General features: G+C 36.1%; 1 protein-coding gene across 2 annotated transcripts in view; it reads right to left on the reverse strand.

Moving 5' to 3' along the window:
* Positions 1–5,197: 5,197 nt before the first annotated feature.
* LOC121370628 (tumor susceptibility gene 101 protein-like) overlaps positions 5,198–19,288 on the reverse strand; it is a 45,579-nt gene continuing 31,488 nt past the window's right edge. For both annotated transcript variants that reach the window (XM_041495986.1, XM_041495987.1), the window contains 7 exons: positions 17,752–17,893; positions 16,880–17,167; positions 13,713–13,840; positions 12,731–12,823; positions 11,569–11,702; positions 8,993–9,095; positions 5,198–7,572 (listed from right to left, as the gene is read on the reverse strand). In XM_041495986.1, coding sequence (XP_041351920.1) covers positions 7,483–7,572; positions 8,993–9,095; positions 11,569–11,702; positions 12,731–12,823; positions 13,713–13,840; positions 16,880–17,167; positions 17,752–17,893 — 978 coding nt within the window. In that variant the 3' untranslated portion in view covers positions 5,198–7,482. The remainder of the gene's footprint in view (positions 7,573–8,992; positions 9,096–11,568; positions 11,703–12,730; positions 12,824–13,712; positions 13,841–16,879; positions 17,168–17,751; positions 17,894–19,288) is intronic.

A 19,288-nucleotide genomic window follows, 5' to 3' on the forward strand; every position in this document is an offset into this window, starting at 1 on the left:
CACTGGCTATGTCGGGAAGGAAGGAAGGAAATGTTTTATTTAATGACGCACTCAACACATTTTATTTACGGTTATATGACATCGGACATATGGTTAAGGACCACACCGATATTGGGAGAGGAAACCCACTGTTGCCACTTCATGGGCTACTCTTTTCGATTAGCAGCAAATGATCTTTGATATACATCATCCCACAGACAGGATTGTACATACCACAGCCTTTGTTACACCAGTTGTGGAGCACTGGCTGGAGTGATGGCCATGTCAGTAAAGTTTATTTTATTGAACGATGCCGCTAGAGCACATTGATTTTTTATCTTATCGGCTTTTGGACGTCAAACATATGGTCATTCTGACACTGTTTTTAGAGGAAACCCGCTGTCGCCACACAGGCTACTCTTTTTACGACAGGCAGCAAGGGATCTTTTATTTGCGCTTCCCACAGGCAGGATAGCACAAACCATGGCCTTTGTTGAACCAGTTATGGATCACTGGTCGGGGCAAGTGGTTTACACCTACCCATAGAGCCTTGCGGAACACTCGCTCAGGGTTTGGAGTCGGTATCTCGATTAAAAATCCCATGCCTCGACTGGGATCCGAACCCAGTACCTACCAGCCTGTAGACCGATGGCCTGCCACGACGCCACCGAGGCCGGTCGATGGCCAGGTCAGAGGCTAAGCCCCGGGTGAATGTGACTGAACCAAAATTGAATATAGACACATAAATACTTTTTGGTTTGGTTTATTTCCCATTTTGAACCATGCTAATTTATTTAACAAAGCTACAAGAATGTCTCATATTGCTTGCCACACAAGAACATTACAAGAATTAAAAAAAAAATGCATGCAAAACACTTGATTTTAATTGGTCACATATTTATTGTGGTATATATGTCAAAATCTATGAAATATAATAATTGTAACCAGACAAAAGTAACAAGAATGAAAGGTACTACAGTATTTATCAGACCTTCACCTACAGTAAACCACAGATACAGTGACATTAACAGGAAACAAAATGTACTTTCTGGGTATGTATAAAATGTCATATTAAAACTAAATAAAATGGAAAAAAAGAAAAATGTTTTATTTAACGACGCACCCAACACATTTTATTTACGGTTATATGGCATCAGACATATGGTTAAGGACCACACAGATTTTCAGAGGAAACCCGCCGTCGCCACTACATGGGCTACTCTTTCCGATTAGCAGCAAGGGATCTTTTATTTGCGCTTCCCACAGGCAGGATAGCACAAACTATGGCCTTTGTTGAACCAGTTATGGATCACTGGTCATTGCAAGTGGTTTACACCTACCCATTGAGCCTTGTGGAGCACTCACTCAGGGTTTGGAGTCTGTATCTGGATTAAAAATCCCATGCCTCAACTGGGATCCGAACCCAGTACCTACCAGCCTGTAGACCGATGGCCTAACCATGATGCCACCGAAGAAGTCTAAATTGATGGAATTTTTAGTGCTGTTTTTTAAAGGCCTACTGAGGTTATTTTAATAAAACATTCTACCAACATTTTTTATGGCTGTTGAAATAGAGTAACACTTGGAAAGTTGCACCAGTAACACTTGGAAAAATGCACCATTCTTCTTCAGCTAATGCTTGCTACCATAAACCATTTTTGATTCATTTAAATACCTAGCATTAGCTGAACAAAATGAAAAGTATTTTTAAAAATGTATAACGTGTGTATAACCCCAATACAATTGTATACCAAAATACTAATTAAAGTGGTATATAATAGCAAGTAGGTGGTTGAGTAAATAGAATTATTTGATTGTAATTTTTTATAGGCATATACAATAGCTGAAGGTATAAACTTTGTTTCAAAGCAAAATTTAATAAATATCTTTAGTGGGAACTGCCATTATTGTAATGTTGACACAGCACTTTTAAGTCAAAGGGTAGGCCTATCCCAAAACACAAACTTAATTTTTGGGGGTGGTTATTCAAATACAGGGTTGATTCTATTGTATTTCTTGTAAAATTATTTCCACATAATTATGGTGTGAATCCGAGGATCATGAAATATTAGCATTAAGCAATCAGAGGTCTGCATCAGACCTACCGTAATACATACATAACAATAATACAGTATATGATACAGGCAGAAACTACCAATAACTGTTACTGTTTGATCCTTGGAGATTCTGCACTTGAAACATTAATTGTAGAACATGCTAAATGTACTTTAGTCAAACTTAATCCTAAAAATATTGAAGCCAATTAGCTTACAATAGCATTCACAAACCTGAGATATGCTCATCTGAGCATAGTTTATTTCCATGTTTAAATATGTAAAAAAATTACCCAACAAATACAAAACAAAAAACAATGCTTAAAATTATCACACAAATTTATTGTTATAAAAGAAGTTTTTATATTATTTTAGGTACATCTAAATACATTGTACAATATTTCTGGTTGAAATATACAGTTTCTTACTTAGAATATTAATTTCTTTGTGTCTGGTGTACTCTTCATTGGCCTACTGTTTATTCAAGTATATTTAAGAAATCCATCCTACTGAATAGTCTTAATCTGTCACAATTCAGGACACTTCATCTCACCATGAACACAAATCGTGTCTTCAAAACTTTGTTCTGGTGTAGAGAACGTGTTCCAAAACGTTTTGAAGAGGTGAACATGTTCCACTTCTCAAACCTCACATTACAAAGGCTTAGCGCCCATTATGCACAATATGCACGTGCATAATGCAAAAATATCTGGTAATAGGTCGAGGCTGTCTGTAATTGTTCTATAAAATATCCTCTTCTCTTTTTCAGTAATTAAGTTTCCCCAATAAAGTGGCGTGCGTAATGCCAGTGTTTCTGGCTACACCCCTGCATTACCTTGTATGGTGGTATAACAAGAATGCAATTTTGAATACACAAAAAGTGTTTACTCGTTTTCAGATTAGATTTTAAAATTTTGGGTTGCAGACTGCAAGACAAATTTGTATGTGTAGGGTGTTTTAGTAGTCCATGCTATGTTATCATATCTAGGTATCCATTACATTTGAAAGTAGGAGGCTGTTTGAGAAAGCAGACAGCTATATCTACTCAATAGAGTTTGTATAATTGTAAGCATGAAAGGTAGTTCACGGTGGTAACAGTAGTCACAGAAAATCATGGTCTGCCTCTCATGTGACCAGATGTAAAAATCACTATTTCAAGCAAGAAACTTAAGTTAGTCTCTGGTCAGACCACAGTTCCAGAATTGATATGGCTTTTCCTTCTTTTAAAAAAAAAAAATTCCTTTTTTTTTTTAAAGCATGGATTGCACAGAAAAGGTGGGTATATTTGATACTGAAATAAGGGGCATATTTAAATTGAAATCAGAATGCATGTCCTAGTTCGTGCACAATGACATTTTGGCTCTAAATGATGTTATGTCATAGCAAGAAAAGACTGGCAAAAATCGGTCATACCGCAAGAAATTAAAATTTAAAAATGTTCATGCGCGACTTCAAAATCAACGTGTGCTGACCAGAGACCAGAAATTTATTTTGTTTGGCCTTATAGATAGAAATATCATACATTATTCTGAGAGTACCAAGTACCTTTAATGTGGGACACGTGTATTTTGATTTATCAACAAAGATAAAAAAAAAAGATTCTGCACAATTAATGTGAAGGAATTCAATATAGATAATGTGGTACTACTTGTTTCTCTTTTTCTAAATCAAGGGTTATATTGGCAACAACATAATGCAATGTTACGCATGATGAATGTGTCATCTTTTAATATTAAATATTGCAAAGTTTCAAAATTAATGGGTTACAGAAATGTCTCAGTAGCCCAGCTGTTTAGGTTTACAATTTACAACAATTTTAATCTGTTTTCTCCCTACTTCTGCTTACTTATATACATAGATTACAGAACAGTATAAACAGTGTGAAAATAAGCATATCAGAACCAGTAGATGTTTTTTTTTTTTAAACACATTTCAGGTCATAACTATTATATATATATATTATATATATATATATATATATATATATATATATATATATATATATACACACATACACATACACATACATGTAACAAGTCAATACAAAATTTTGTTATATGCAAGTTACTGAATAAGTGAAAACTGTGTTGTAGTATGCAGTGACAGCCTTGTATATGTGCATGTACATGTAAAAACTAAACAGGTTAATTTGTTTTACATTCATGGAAGTATGAACTGCCAAACCACTTACATTGTATGAATAGTGGCGTTTATTAGCATTATGCCACTGATACTAAGTATGTAAAGTGGTTCTGCATTTCATGATTCCATGAACGTCAGAATTGATCAACTTCAATATTTATAATTCCAAATGCATAAAATAATATACAATGTATAATTTATATCAAATTTGATCTCACAACAATCACATAATATTCCCAAATTATTTACATCATTTTTAACAGAGGTTCGGAGTTTTATGTCGATAAAATATGTAAAAATGGTTTTAATTTTTATTGTTTTTACATTAATATATTTTATTGTTTTATTTATCACTTCCCACAGTAGTTAAAATCTGTACATATTTTAAATCAAACTGTTACAGTAAAACTAATGTCATTTCCCACAGTAGTTAAAATCTGTACATATTTTAAATCAAACTATTATAGTAAAACTAATGCAGCAATACTATGTGTATGCACTATATCAAAAATCTACACATTGGAATCATGTCATAATGAAGACAGAGAGATAGAGAGAGATCAATAAATGTTATTTATGAAAAACCTCAACATCAAAGTAGTACCCTATTTTGTTAGTTAATCAACATTAACCGTTTTCCTGTGAACACAGCCTAGACAGCTAAAATTTGTGTCCAGGACAGTATGCCTGAGCAGCATAAAAGCATGAAAATAATATTTTTAAATAACAAACATTTTCACATTGTAGTGGACAGCAAGACCACATTTCAACGTAACTGTAATCAGCCACAGACCAAATTCAGAGCAAATATGACCGTTACATATAAATCAGTATAATAGATACATGACAATTTTCTAGCAGCATTTGCAAATGATATAGCAGGAAAAGTTTCATCCATACAAAATGCTATCATTAACTAAAGTACCTTAAAAATAACAGATTTGCAAATAATAAAACAAAGCTAATAATAATGTTTACTGTAATCTAAACAAATCCCAATACATAAATGCCCCCCCCCCCCCCCCCCCCCCCCCCCCCCCAAAAACCCTCAACAAAAACCTGACTAGGAACATTATTGCTGTCTAAGACTAAAAGTTGACATTAAAAATTAACTCCATTTTGTTTTATGATTACAGCAGTAAAATACTATTAATACCGGTATTTACATTTGAATTTTCAAAAATTCTCTAAAAGAAAATTGAGTTTGATTGGGTTTTTTTGACCATTTGTTTTTCAAATGGAACAAAACAATTTTTATCTTCTATACATACCGGTAAGTGCATACATTTTCCCCACCACATTCAAAAAGTTGTGCAAAGTATGTTCACATCCTCACAACAACCTTTTTGTACTTGAAAGAGCAAAACTAATTAATTTCATTTATTTGCATTCATCAAACTAAAACAAAAAAAGAAGCCTACAATTAACTTTAGCATAAACGCAAGCATTGTACAACCAGTAATTAGTCAATGTCAGTCTAATTCCAGTGACTATCATTAAGGGCAGAAATGCTTTTTCTCCCTTCTTTTTTTATTTTTTTTATACACATGCTTCAAACTGAAAAAAAAAAACCCCACATTTTAATCCAATAATGTCCAATTGTTGATCTGAAAGTCCTTGGAAATAGTAAAAAACATTCATGAGGATAGCAGACAAATAAGAACTACATTTATTTTCAATAAATTAATTATTCAAATTTATAATAAGAAAATGTTCATCAAAGCTAATTCTGCTTTCCTCATAATATGACATCTGATTTAGTCATGAATATTCAACATATAGCATACAAAAATATGTTGAACATACATAATGTGACATCTGATTCAGTCATAAATATTCAACATATAGCATACTAAAATATGCTGAACATACATAACGTGACATCTGATTCGGTCATGAATATTCAACATAGAGCATACTAAAATATGTTAAACATACATAATGTGACATCTGATTCAGTCATGAATATTCAACATATAGCATACTAAAATATGTTGAACATGCATTACTGTTCTGTCTGAAAACTTCAGGCTCATCCGTAAAACTGTTTTGTTTTTGCCATATATAAAACTGTTCGATGTATCTGTATAAATAAATTACTATTTGCCTAATGGTCTTGATGGCCCACTGGTTAAACCATCTGATTTTAGGCAAGTAGATGCTGGGTTCATATTTCAATACGAACAATATTTCATATGACCCATCATTCTAGTCGAATGTTGATTTCACAATTTTAAATTCATGCGAACCACCAATCGGTTATGATGTGTGGTGAACTGTTATGTCTATAATATAACTTCAGGATTATGCATTCTCCAAAAATAATTTATTCTAGACTGTTCTAGTATGATTTGTGGACACTCTTGATGGTTAACACACGAGTAGTCAAAATGAAAAATAATCTCTCATTGCAAAATCAGTTTTGACAATTACTGTAATACGGAACCATAATACAAGTGTGTTATGATTAGGTAACTGACCGGTTACACAAATTCCATTCACATAACTCAAAAATCTAGGTCAAAGTCTATGTGCAGGGTTCACCCTGGACATGGCCAAATTAGATAATTGATGATTTTTTATTCAAATTCGCTATAACATTTAGTTTTTGGCTAATAAAATATTCCTTAAATTAACCACATTATAGTAATTTTCAAGGAAGTACTCGACATACATGTACATATCTAACAAATGGCGAAACCAAAATTTATTACTGTGTGAGCCCATCATGTAAAATGACCTCTGGTAACCTAAGATTTTGAAATCTTTTCCCGTGATAATGGCCTTGATAACCTACACATCTCAGATGTGGACAGGGCATGAAGCTTGAATCTTAATTGGAAAAGGAAAGAAAAGGAATGTTTATTTAATGAAGCCTCAGCACATTTTAAACTACAACAGTTACTGATTGGTGCCACACATGACAATAGGTAAGAAATTGCAGCAAAGCATCTTATACATGCAATTTCTCTACAAATGGGACAGCACACACACTATTTTTTTCATATACCAGTCATGCGGCACTGACTGGGATGATGATAAAAAATAAAACAACGGGGGCCACCAAGGGTGACTGATCCTATGACATATCACACCTCAGGTGAGGACTCGAACTACAGCAACATTCTGCCCCATACCATTACTAGAAGTCGGCATTGAAATAATTTAAATTTAAATTAAAATAAATTGGCTACAGATGGGGTTGTTTGCTGTTGAAGCAGGAACGCCCTCTGCAATACTGCAGATCTATCATGTCACATTCAAGGGGAGCTGAAATGTTTAGCACTCAGAACTTCAGCTGCAACAATTATGAAAACTGTGGCAGTCCAGCTTTTTCTCGACATTTCTGTATCAAGGCTCGTAACATGAACTGTTGCCGTGATAATTCTCGAACTTGCTGCAAATAGAGAAAAAATATGGATATATAAATATATAAAATATGTTTTTTTTAACTGAAACAAATCCAGAAACAAATATTTACATCAATCCTTGAACTAGAAATGTGACCATGGGATACTTGTGGCTTCATAATGAAATGATTTTCTGTTGGCCCTTTTTGACAAATTGTTGGGGGTTTTCTTTGCTTTAAAATTAAGTAACAAGAGTACCTGTGAGGTACATGATATGCCTGTCAGGAGTTTATCGGAAAACCATAGATATTAATGAATATGTTATGGGCATGATTCAATTCTAATTATATGAATATAGACAAATTATTTGATTTATTTGTATCACAGTGACCTGGTAATTGTATGTGACACACCACCATCCCAATTTGTTCCTACATGTGGTTTGATGGTCCTATATGCATCTGTATGCAAGATATGGTCAGGACAAGGATTTACTGTTATGTAAAATAAGTAAACTGTGAAAAGTAGGTCACAGTGACCTAGTAGTAGTATGCAAGACAATGCAATCCCAAATTGTTCCTACATGTGAGGTTTGATGGTCCTGTATGCAAGATATGGTCCGGACAAGGATTTACTGTTATGTTCAGTAGACCACGAAAAGTAGGTCACCGTGACCTAGCAGTAGTATGTGACACATTGTCATCCCAAGTTGTTCCTACATGTGAGGTTTGATGGTCCTGTATGCATCTGTATGCGAGATATAATCCGGACAAGGATTTACTGTTATGACAATGACCTAGTAATAATACATGACACACCGCCATCCCAAGTTGTTCCTACCTGTGAGGTTTTATGGTCCTGTATGCAAGATATGGTCTGGACAAAAAAAAGTTAACAGAGGGACAGATGTACTCACGGACAATGCCATACCATAATAAATATATTTTGCTTAAATTAAAAAAACAAAACAATTACAATTTATCTTCAGTTCATTTCATTTCAAGTTACATCCATGCCAAAACTCTGTCCTGGGCACACACCTCAACAGTGGTGTAGCAGGGGTGGGGTGGGGTGGGGTGGCCATGGTTCCCCCTAATTAATTTTTTTTTTTTACTGTATTCAATTTTATAAAATCATACATACACAGTATGGGTGCCCTCCACCCCATCCCCAAATCTAAAATCCCGGCTATGCCAGTGCACCATAGCTACCTGGGCTGTCTGTCCAGGACAGAGGGTTAGTGAATTGTGGTAAAAGAAGTCAGTGTAGTGGCCCAACACCTATCCAGTGAGTTGTTACACTCACCCTGAGTGGGAGCCAGTTTCAAGCGTAATTGTGTAAAGTTGTTCAGTGTTTTGAATAAGTCTATGACCGTTACAAATGATCCAGTTTAGTTCTTAAATAATACATTTGAAAAGCGACTTAAATGAATTTGCTTTTTAAAAAAATTGTAATGAAAAGACTTACCTTGAGAAAGACGTCTAAATCTATCACATTTTTCCTAATAGCTTCACCTAAATAATATATAGCATCTTCCAAAGCTTGTTCCTCAGCAAAGGAATTTAAAAGTCTGGAATTTAGAAAAAGTACAGATTAGAATGAGGGAAAAGACTGTCAAACTCTCGGGCTTGGCAAAATTGAATGTCTAAGATATTTAGCTGAAGCAACTGAGATTCAAAAATGACCATAAACACAGTCCATCCATTCCTTTAAAAATGTATTAGCATGCATTCACAAATTGGGTCAGAAAATTATTTTCATTAACATCTACATCTATTTTATTTGTAAAGTCATTTACTTTATTTTTATGGAAATAAAACTATATTAATACATACCGTATATAACCAGAGAGGTAATAAGCTTTTGGGGTATTTTCCTCCTGTGTAAACTACATGTATCTTGGCTATATTAATAAACCGTAAATCCTTCAGTAGAAGCCTAGGTTTCTATTTTTTTTCGCCTCGATTCAAGGAAGGCTTCTATTTGTTTCGTACAAGAGTTTCTAACATACCGGTATTTTGTAAAAAATATAAAAAATTTGTTTTTAATTTTCATACATTTTTAAAAATGTATGTATGTATATGTATGTATGTATGTATGTATGTATGTATGTATGTATGTATGTATGTATGTATTGATGTATGAATATCTATATATTGTATGTATGTCGAGGTTGACTATTACATACATAGATATTAACGCACTGGCGCAGGGGATAATTAAATCCTTTCTGGCCTCACAAATTGTCCCATGCCGTTGCTGGGACTCGAACCTGTGGCACCGATTCGCCCGCAAATTGTAAGACTAACCACGATACGCTCTGAGCTATCGAAGCTTCCATAAAAGGAAGCTCTTTTAACTCAACCATATGCATGGGTCCTACAATCTACGCGGTTGATCCCGCTTACGTGCATGAAACAGTGGGCAGACCTGGCACTGGTTAGTATGTATTGATTGATGAATATCTATATATTGTATGTATGTCGAGGTTGACTATTACATACATAGATATTAACGCACTGGCGCAGGGGATAATTAAATCCTTTCTGGCCTCACAAATTGTCCCATGCCATTGCTGGGACTCGAACCTGTGGCACCGATTCGCCCGCAAATTGCAAGACTAACCACGATACGCTCTGAGCTATCGAAGCTTCCATAAAAGGAAGCTCTTTTAACTCAACCATATGCATGGGGCCTACAATCTACGCGGTCGATCCCGCTTACGTGCATGAAACAGTGGGCAGACCTGGCACTGGCTAGTATGTATTGATGTATGAATATCTATATATTGTATGTATGTCGAGGTTGCCTATTACATACATAGATATTAACGCACTGGCGCAGGGGATAATTAAATCCTTTCTGGCCTCACAAAGTGTCCCATGCCGTTGCTGGGACTCGAACCTTTGGCACCGATTCGCCCGCAAATTGCAAGGCTAACCACGATACGCTCTAAGCTATCGAAGCTTCCATAAAAGGAAGCTCTTTTAACTCAACCATATGCATGGGGCCTACAATCTACGCGGTCGATCCCGCTTACGTGCATGAAACAGTGGGCAGACCTGGCACTGGCTAGTATGTATTGATGTATGAATATCTATATATTGTATGTATGTATGTATGTATGTTTTTTTTTTTTTTTTTTAATCATTCACCTTTCTGTTCCAAAAAAACCTACCCTCTATCCAAGGTGGAAACAGAGGACAGTTGGTCAACAGAACCCAGGAAGTTATATTAGCAAAACAGAATATTATAGAATGGTGAATACATTTAAAAAAACAAAACAAAAACATTCATTCACACCTAATTTACTTAATTTACCTAATTTACCTACACATACCAGTATTTTAACGGATAACAAAATCGATAGTCTATCTCACATTCTTTTGTTTAGAGATTGTGTTGTATTGAAGATTAAGGTTCTTATAATATGTTCAAACTTTTATTAACAAAACCAGAAAACGTGCATGCAATGAATACCAATGTCAATGCATCCGCTGTTAAATTTTCACAACTACTGATGCTGTCACTGTTAAAATAAAATTAATTCTGACAGGAAGAAGGAAGGAAATGTTTTATTTAACGACGCACTCAACACATTTTATTTATGGTTATATAGCGTCGGACATATGGGTAAGGACCACACAGATATTGACAGAGGAAACCCGCTGTTGCCACTTCATGGGCTACTCTTTACGATTAGCAGCAAGGGATCTTTTATATGCACCATCCCACAGACAGGATAGTACATACCACAGCCTTTGTTGCACCAGTTGTGGAGCACTGGCTGGAATGAGAAATAGCCCAATGGGCCCACCGATGGGAATCGATCCTAGATCGATCGTGCATCAGGCTAGCGCTGTACCACTGAGCTACGCCCCGCCCTCTAATTCTGACAGCTGCTGATGCTGATGCACTCGCTATCAATTTCAATATAGACTTCGTCTTCGCCTTCGTTGCTGATGTCATCATCACCTGACAAAGCTAGAACTTTTGGACCTATTATTTTCTAAATAAAAATAAGAATACAAAAGTGTACGCACTGTCTATACAAAGGAGTCGTCGTAACAACGGCCTCGTCTATGTCTAACGGGCCACTGTTTTCTAGCTTGGTCACAGCCTCCTTGACTTCATTGTCTTTCTCTCTCAGCGTTTTAATGTTTTCTTCAACATCAGTCTACAATGTAATAAAAATTATCCATATAGAATACCAAACTGCACATGAACCTTTGTAAGCTGAATTCATTAAACTGAAGGAGTCTGTAAGGTGGAAAGAGTCAAAGAATTAAAATAAACACAAATTATATGAATAAAACACAAGGTATACTCATATATTGGTTTTGAAGCATGTTACATGGTACAGAAATAAAATTTGTTTTAGTTTCATTGGCACAGAGATAGCCTAATCAATGGTTAAAAAGGGACAATATTTCAAAATCTTTAGGTAATCGATTGTTCAGTTATGTGAATTATATTTGAATGACCTAATCCATTACCTCTCAAACTTGCATTTAAATTAGTTACCTCCTGAAATTTATAACTTTTTATTTTAAAAAATGTAATGGTTCAATATTAACTGAGTTTTTTTGAGATGGTCCATGTTAGGAAATAGAACATCCACGTGTCAGGTCAGGTCACGTAAAGTTTTAACATGTGTATATGCCACTGAAGCTTCACGCATGCCTGTCACAGGCTTTATCTCTGAATTTCGCCAGTGACCAAGTCTGGGCCAGGAGGTAAGTGGGGGGGGGGGGGGGGGGGGGGGGGAATTTGGAATGGAATAAAATTTAGAAGTTAGGTCAAGGGACCTAAAGCCAAAAAGAGCTGCATTCGACTCATGTTTGGACAAAATTTAAAATCCAAAAATAATATTAGAGTGCTCGGCCTAAAAGGTTTTAAGGTGATTTTAGCTATAGGCTGCCAAAGTAACGTGCGTTGGACTGTTTACCAAAAAATAAACATAAAATTTTGAACAATGGCCAAAAATCCATGTGTCTACAAAATGGCTGATTCCAATAACAATAACTCCAGAAAAATCTATATGATGGCCAATAAAAAGCATATTTATATGAATAATAAACATCACCAGTAGAAAACTCTAAAGAGATTTTAACACCTGTTATGACAATCAAGCTGTCTCAAGTAAATGCCATTACTGCTGCTAACCAGTCATCTAGGAAAAGTCCAGAATTAACATAATAATACCTTTTCTCTTTCTAAATCTGAAATCATTCTTTCCAACTTTTCCTTGCCTGCCACAAGTTCAGATTGTGTTTTTCTCAAAACATCCATCTCCGCCTGAAAGGATTTAAACACATTAGTTAAAACACCAGAAAAAAAAAGTTTTCAAATATCGTAACCTGACAATAAAAAATACAGTTCGCAAAGTTCAACATTTATAGCTTTCAATCACACCAAAAGTTAATTTGTTCATCCAGGTATTGAACAAAAGTTTATTATTTAAACAAAAACTTTAATTTAGATCATTTGTTTGTTATTCAAATATAAAATACACACACATGTACTCGGAATGAATGACTATTCAACAAAACTTCAGCATAAAAAAATATCAATAATAGGTAAATAGACGAAAAATGGACCATCAACTCCAAACCAAACATTTGAAATTTTCATTAAAACACCTTGTAAAAAACCCCATAAACTACACTACAAAAGAAAAAAAAAACACCCACAGAATTTATCACTGACAAAACACATTGAAAAACACTGATATAGATTTCAAAATATTAAAAATAATTTTAAAACTTTTAAGAGCGATCAGAGAATGTGTGCTGTATGCACCACTCTCTTGAAAAACCATATAACACGCATGTTGCCCCCAACCCCCTGCAACACGATGAGGAACACCACTGGAAAGAAGGAAGGAAATGTTTTATTTAATGACGCACTCAACACATTTTATTTATGGTTATATGACGTCAGACATATGGTTAATGACCACACAGATATTGAGAGAGGAAACCCACTGTCATCACTTCATGGGCTACTCTTTTCGATTAGCAGCAAGGGATCTTTTATATGCACCATCCCACAAGGATAGTACATACTACAGCCTTTGTTATACCAGATGTGGAGCACTGGCTGGAACGAGAAATAGCCCATTGGGTCCACTGGGCTACGTCCCACCCGACCACTGGAAAGAGTGCAGATAAAAGTAACAACACACCTGTGCCTGAGCAAATGTTTCCTTCAGTCGTCTCCTGATTTTATCTTCCACTGCGGACAGCAGCGATGCCTTAATGTGTGCCTCCGTGACCGTTCCAGTCGATGGCCGTGACTGCACAGCGTTGTTAACTATAAATCAATTAAAAACACCAAGTCTTATTAATCAAAAGTTTCCCTTCAAAACGGCTACATAATACAAACATATGATGGCAACAAGAAAAATAGGAAGATAAGAGGATTATTTCATAAGGCTGTATTAAATTTTTTGGTATATTTTAATATAAAAATACCATTGACAGAGTAACATCAATATGAATTTTTTAATATATATTAATTAATTCTGAGTTTTATAAAATAATTTGATTGTTGGACTCTCATGGCAACTACAAAACATAAAATTTACTAATTGAAAATTAATATTATGTCTGCTAGCTAAATGTAATATCTGAAAAGTGGATACTGCATTTAAATAAAAATACATGTATTAAAGGTAGGGTCAACTCCAACAAGAGTCTTATGTGTTGGAAAGATGCATACCCGGACCACCAACACATACTGACACTTTAGCAAATGACAAAAGCGTAATTTTAGAGTTAATAAAAAAACATGATTATTCCTGCTAACTGGGGGCAGCCATTTTGTTTCGTTTTTGTGACATCCGGTGGGATAGCTTGGGGCGAAGTGACGTCAGCTCCTGTGTGTACAGTGTAAACAAAAGCAGTAATTTTCGACAAGGCTCTTCTCTTTGATCAACCGGACTTGTAAAACAGCATAAATGACGTAATAATATAATAAACTATTTAACTAAATATATTTCAAGTTGCATTAACGGAACAAAATGGGGTTATATTGTTTTTCTCTGTTTAATAATCCAAAGGAAAAATGTACACTATTACGCCTATTGATATGCTACGTTGGAGCAAAAACGACAACCCACGATACCCAAGTGATAATTTTATTTTCTTTGGGACTACGTAATTGGTCAGTTCTGTGGTTTTAGATGGAAAAGTCTACTTAATCAATAGTTTTACAGAACTATTTACAGTAATAAACCATGTCCATTACAATTTTAGGGGCGACAGGTAATATTCCACAATACCGGTATGTATTTTTGTGTCTAGACAGCGTCAATTAATTGGCTCGTCTGGTTATCAATCAAATACACACTTGCCAATCAGGAATCAAAGGTAGAAGCAACTAACAGCATAGACCAATTAACTAAGAAAACACTCCGTGTATCATTTCAGTACGTAAGTTAATGCATGGGCAAAACATTGCTAATTGTTTCGACTTGTTGTGTAGCCACTTTGACAATGGTATTTTATTTTGTATTGAAAAATAATATATATAGTGCTGGATATACTTACTGTTGGCTTACTGAGATGTGTATTATTACAGAACATTGCAATGTATGACTATTTATCATCCCGCAAAAACCAGGTAGATTGTGTTTCTCTAGTTCTAAGGCTCATTCCTGATGTGACGCGTTAAGTATTACGTAACCACCATCTCGCCAGAGAGCGTACTCACTGAGATGGTACAAAATGGCTGCGCCCGTTATATATAATAGTCGTCACATTTAACCATTTTATTAATTAACTATACGATTATACGTGTTGATATTAACCAATAATGTGCATTATATATCGTTGAATATGCATACCAGGCCAAATGCCTTAATTCTCCTCTCCTTTAAGGTATTTTTCCTTCCCAATTTAGTGATCAAAATATACACTAAATTGCAATCAGTGACTTTCAAAATGGATGAGTAAAACAAAAAACTCCAAGAATAGTTTTAACATAAAACAGAAAATCTAGTTGATTATTCCATCTTGTGTTTTTGGCTGCACCAATATTCCATCTCAACAAAACCTCGAATCATTTGGCCCGATATATATAGTTTTTCCCTAGCTTGTTTTAGCATGGTGCACACACTAACAAACTATTACCTGTTGGTGTGGTGCCGGGTATGACGTGAACACACTAACAAACTATTACCTGTTGGTGTGGTGCCAGGGTACGACGTGAACACACTAACAAACTATTACCTGTTGGCGTGGTGCCGGGATACGATGTGAACACACTAACAAACTATTACCTGTTGGCGTGGTGCCAGGGTACGACGTGAACACACTAACAAACTATTACCTGTGGGTGTGGTGCCAGGGTACGACGTGAACAAAATATTACCTGTTGGTGTGGTGCCAGGGTACGACGTGAACACACTAACAAACTATTACCTGTTGGTGTGGTGCCAGGGTACGATGTGAACACTAACAAACTATTACCTGTTGGTGTGGTGCCAGGGTACGACGTAAACACACTAACAAACTATTACCTGTTGGTGTGGTGCCAGGGTACGACGTGAACAAAATATTACCTGTTGGTGTGGTGCCAGGGTACGACGTGAACAAAATATTACCTGTTGGTGTGGTGCCAGGGTACGACGTGAACACACTAACAAACTATTACCTGTTGGTGTGGTGCCAGGGTACGACGTGAACACACTAACAAACTATTACCTGTTGGTGTGGTGCCGGGATACGACGTGAACACACTAACAAACTATTACCTGTTGGTGTGGTGCCAGGGTACGACGTGAACACACTAACAAACTATTACCTGTTGGTGTGGTGCCAGGGTGCAAAGTGAACACACTAACAAACTATTACCTGTTGCTTTTGGTGTGGTGCCAGGGTACGACGTGAACACACACAAACTATTACCTGTTGGTGTGGTGCCAGGGTACGACGTAAACACACTAACAAACTATTACCTGTTGGTGTGGTGCCAGGGTACGACGTGAACAAAATATTACCTGTTGGTGTGGTGCCAGGGTACGACGTGAACACACTAACAAACTATTACCTGTTGGTGTGGTGCCAGGGTACGACGTGAACACACTAACAAACTATTACCTGTTGGTGTGGTGCCGGGATACGACGTGAACACACTAACAAACTATTACCTGTTGGTGTGGTGCCAGGGTGCGAAGTGAACACACTAACAAACTATTACCTGTTGGTGTGGTGCCAGGGTACGACGTGAACACACTAACAAACTATTACCTGTTGGTGTGGTGCCAGGGTACGACGTAAACACACTAACAAACTATTACCTGTTGGTGTGGTGCCGGGATACGACGTGAACACACTAACAAACTATTACCTGTTGGTGTGGTGCCAGGGTACGACGTAGCAGCAGGATACGGGGTCTGTGGATTACTGCCGTATGGGTATGATGCTGGATACGGTGTAGGCTGACTGCCACTGTACGCATTCTGCTGGGCTGGGTATGCCGGGGGATAGCTTCCAAAATTCTGGTTGGGATAACTGGAGGCTGGGTAAGGAGGGGGCTGAATATTCGTGGAGCTACCCCCACCTTGTGGCGGATAGGGAGGATTGCCACCTGGGTATGTTGGAAAAGACGGGTTGGACCCTGGCATTGGCATTCCAACTGGAAATAAAGATGTCAAGTTTTATAGATTAGAATTATTAATTATTCCTTTTAAACACAGATATTTTTTTGTTGTAGTAGAGAAAAATAGAAATAAATAAATAGTCAGTTGTGAGGCATTTTATTATAATGGTTTGTTAAAACAAAAATTAGACAGAGATGGAAATTATGACAGAAAAAGCTCACATGAGTCATTGCATAACACATTGTTTTAACATATAAGTTAATTTTAATTATTAACAGTTATTTAAGATGCCCATCAAAATTTGGTGTTGGATTTTTTAATCATATTGGTTAATTTAATCTGCTTTTTTTTAATTTAAACAAGGTATGCACACAATAAAGATGTTAGCAATTCTACCAGACAAAATAATAATTACAGGGACAATTTTTTTCTCTCCAAAATAACAATACATTTCTAGTCAACTGAAAATAGATCAACAACTACTGTTTAATGTATTAAAATTGTGAAGCGATCTCTGAAACTTGTGCAGTAAATCACCACACAATATTGAACAAAAATGTTCCCTTAATTAGGATGCCTGGCACTTCCCATGTGAAATTACTTTTAAAACAGGTCTTACTCTGCCCTGTAGGGTATGGAGGCTGTCCTGGGGCGGGGTATGGCACTGGTGGCCGTGGCGGGGCCATGCGCGAGAACACGGGACACTCGTCGCTGAAATTCACAGTCAGTATCTGGATCATGGTGAATAAATCTGATGAACCCTGTTGAAAGCAATCACTTTAAACATGCAATGTCAAGTATCTCTTAAAGTACCACAATCAGCCCTCTACACTGCGACCGATTTGGTCCAACCATGTTGTTTATTTGGCGACTAAAACATTTTATACTATCTATATAAAAATACAAGTAGGCACCATTTGGTTCCTAGATGAAGAAGTTAAAGTAGAGGGCTGACAATGGTAGTACAATGTATGATACAATACACTTTATATTTTGCTAGTCTGACATAAATCAGGGCAAGCTCTGCCTATCGCCAAATTCACCAATTGCAAATTTTAGGAACAATTTGAGAATTTTATTTTAATTTGGCGAAAAACCCCCAAAACAATAATTTATATCTGCTGGAAAATAACTGTGTTTTGCATTTTATTTTTGAACATAATTTAGTGAAAGGTTTTGCATACCCACACCTAGCTCTGCATAAAGCATCATATGCCAGTTGCATAAGAATTTCTTAATGTAAAAATTTACCACTTCAAACTGCTTCTTTTTACCTTTTTTTACAGGACACGTAAGAGAATACCAGTTACTACTCTTGTGTTTGTCAGACATGTTTTCAAATCACTTGTAAAAATTAGAGAAAATATGGAGTGTTTTAATTAATAATTTTGGAAACAACACTTTAAATAAAGTGATTAAAATCAAAATAATTGTACAACAATAATGTAACAACATATAGAAATGTATTCCACACATAAGAGTAACAAATAAAACAAGTGAAAATGACAGATGGCTCAGATTAAGACAGAAAAAAGAAAGAAATGTTTTATTTAACGATGCACTCAACACATTGTATTGACGGTTATATGACATATGGTCAAGAACCACACAGATACTGAGAGAGGAACCCGCTGTCGCCACTTCATGGGCTACTCTTTTTCGATTAGCAGCAAGGGGTCTTTTATATGCACCATCCCACGGACAGGGTAGTACATACCACGGCCAGATTAAGACAGAGCGAAGAGACAAATGTCCGAACCACAAGAGCGAAGGAAAAAGAAGAAAGTTACAGTCACGTGATTGGAACAGGAAGAGGAGCGCAGTAGAAGAATTTTAGGCCATCGATTTGGCTGTTGGGATGTTCAAACCAGACTACTATCCTTAGGGGGAATATGCACCAGTTTGAGGACAGGTGATTTTGAAAAGAAAAACTGGTTATCTAATGCTGTGTTCATTAGAAGTTGTGAATATTGTATTTCCCAATTAACAAGTTGTGCAGAATGTTTGTTTGGTGAAATAACCTGTGATTTTTTTAACACAAGTTGAGACAAATCATTCGTGCAATTATAAGTTGGGTGTGTGAGATTGGAGTGACAGTGCAGATTGTCTATCTATAAATCGTCTGAATGCTCTCCAATTGATGAAGTCGTGTTCAC

Source organism: Gigantopelta aegis, chromosome 4 (genome assembly GCF_016097555.1).
Source record: "Gigantopelta aegis isolate Gae_Host chromosome 4, Gae_host_genome, whole genome shotgun sequence".
In the NCBI taxonomy this organism is placed as follows: domain Eukaryota; kingdom Metazoa; phylum Mollusca; class Gastropoda; order Neomphalida; family Peltospiridae; genus Gigantopelta; species Gigantopelta aegis.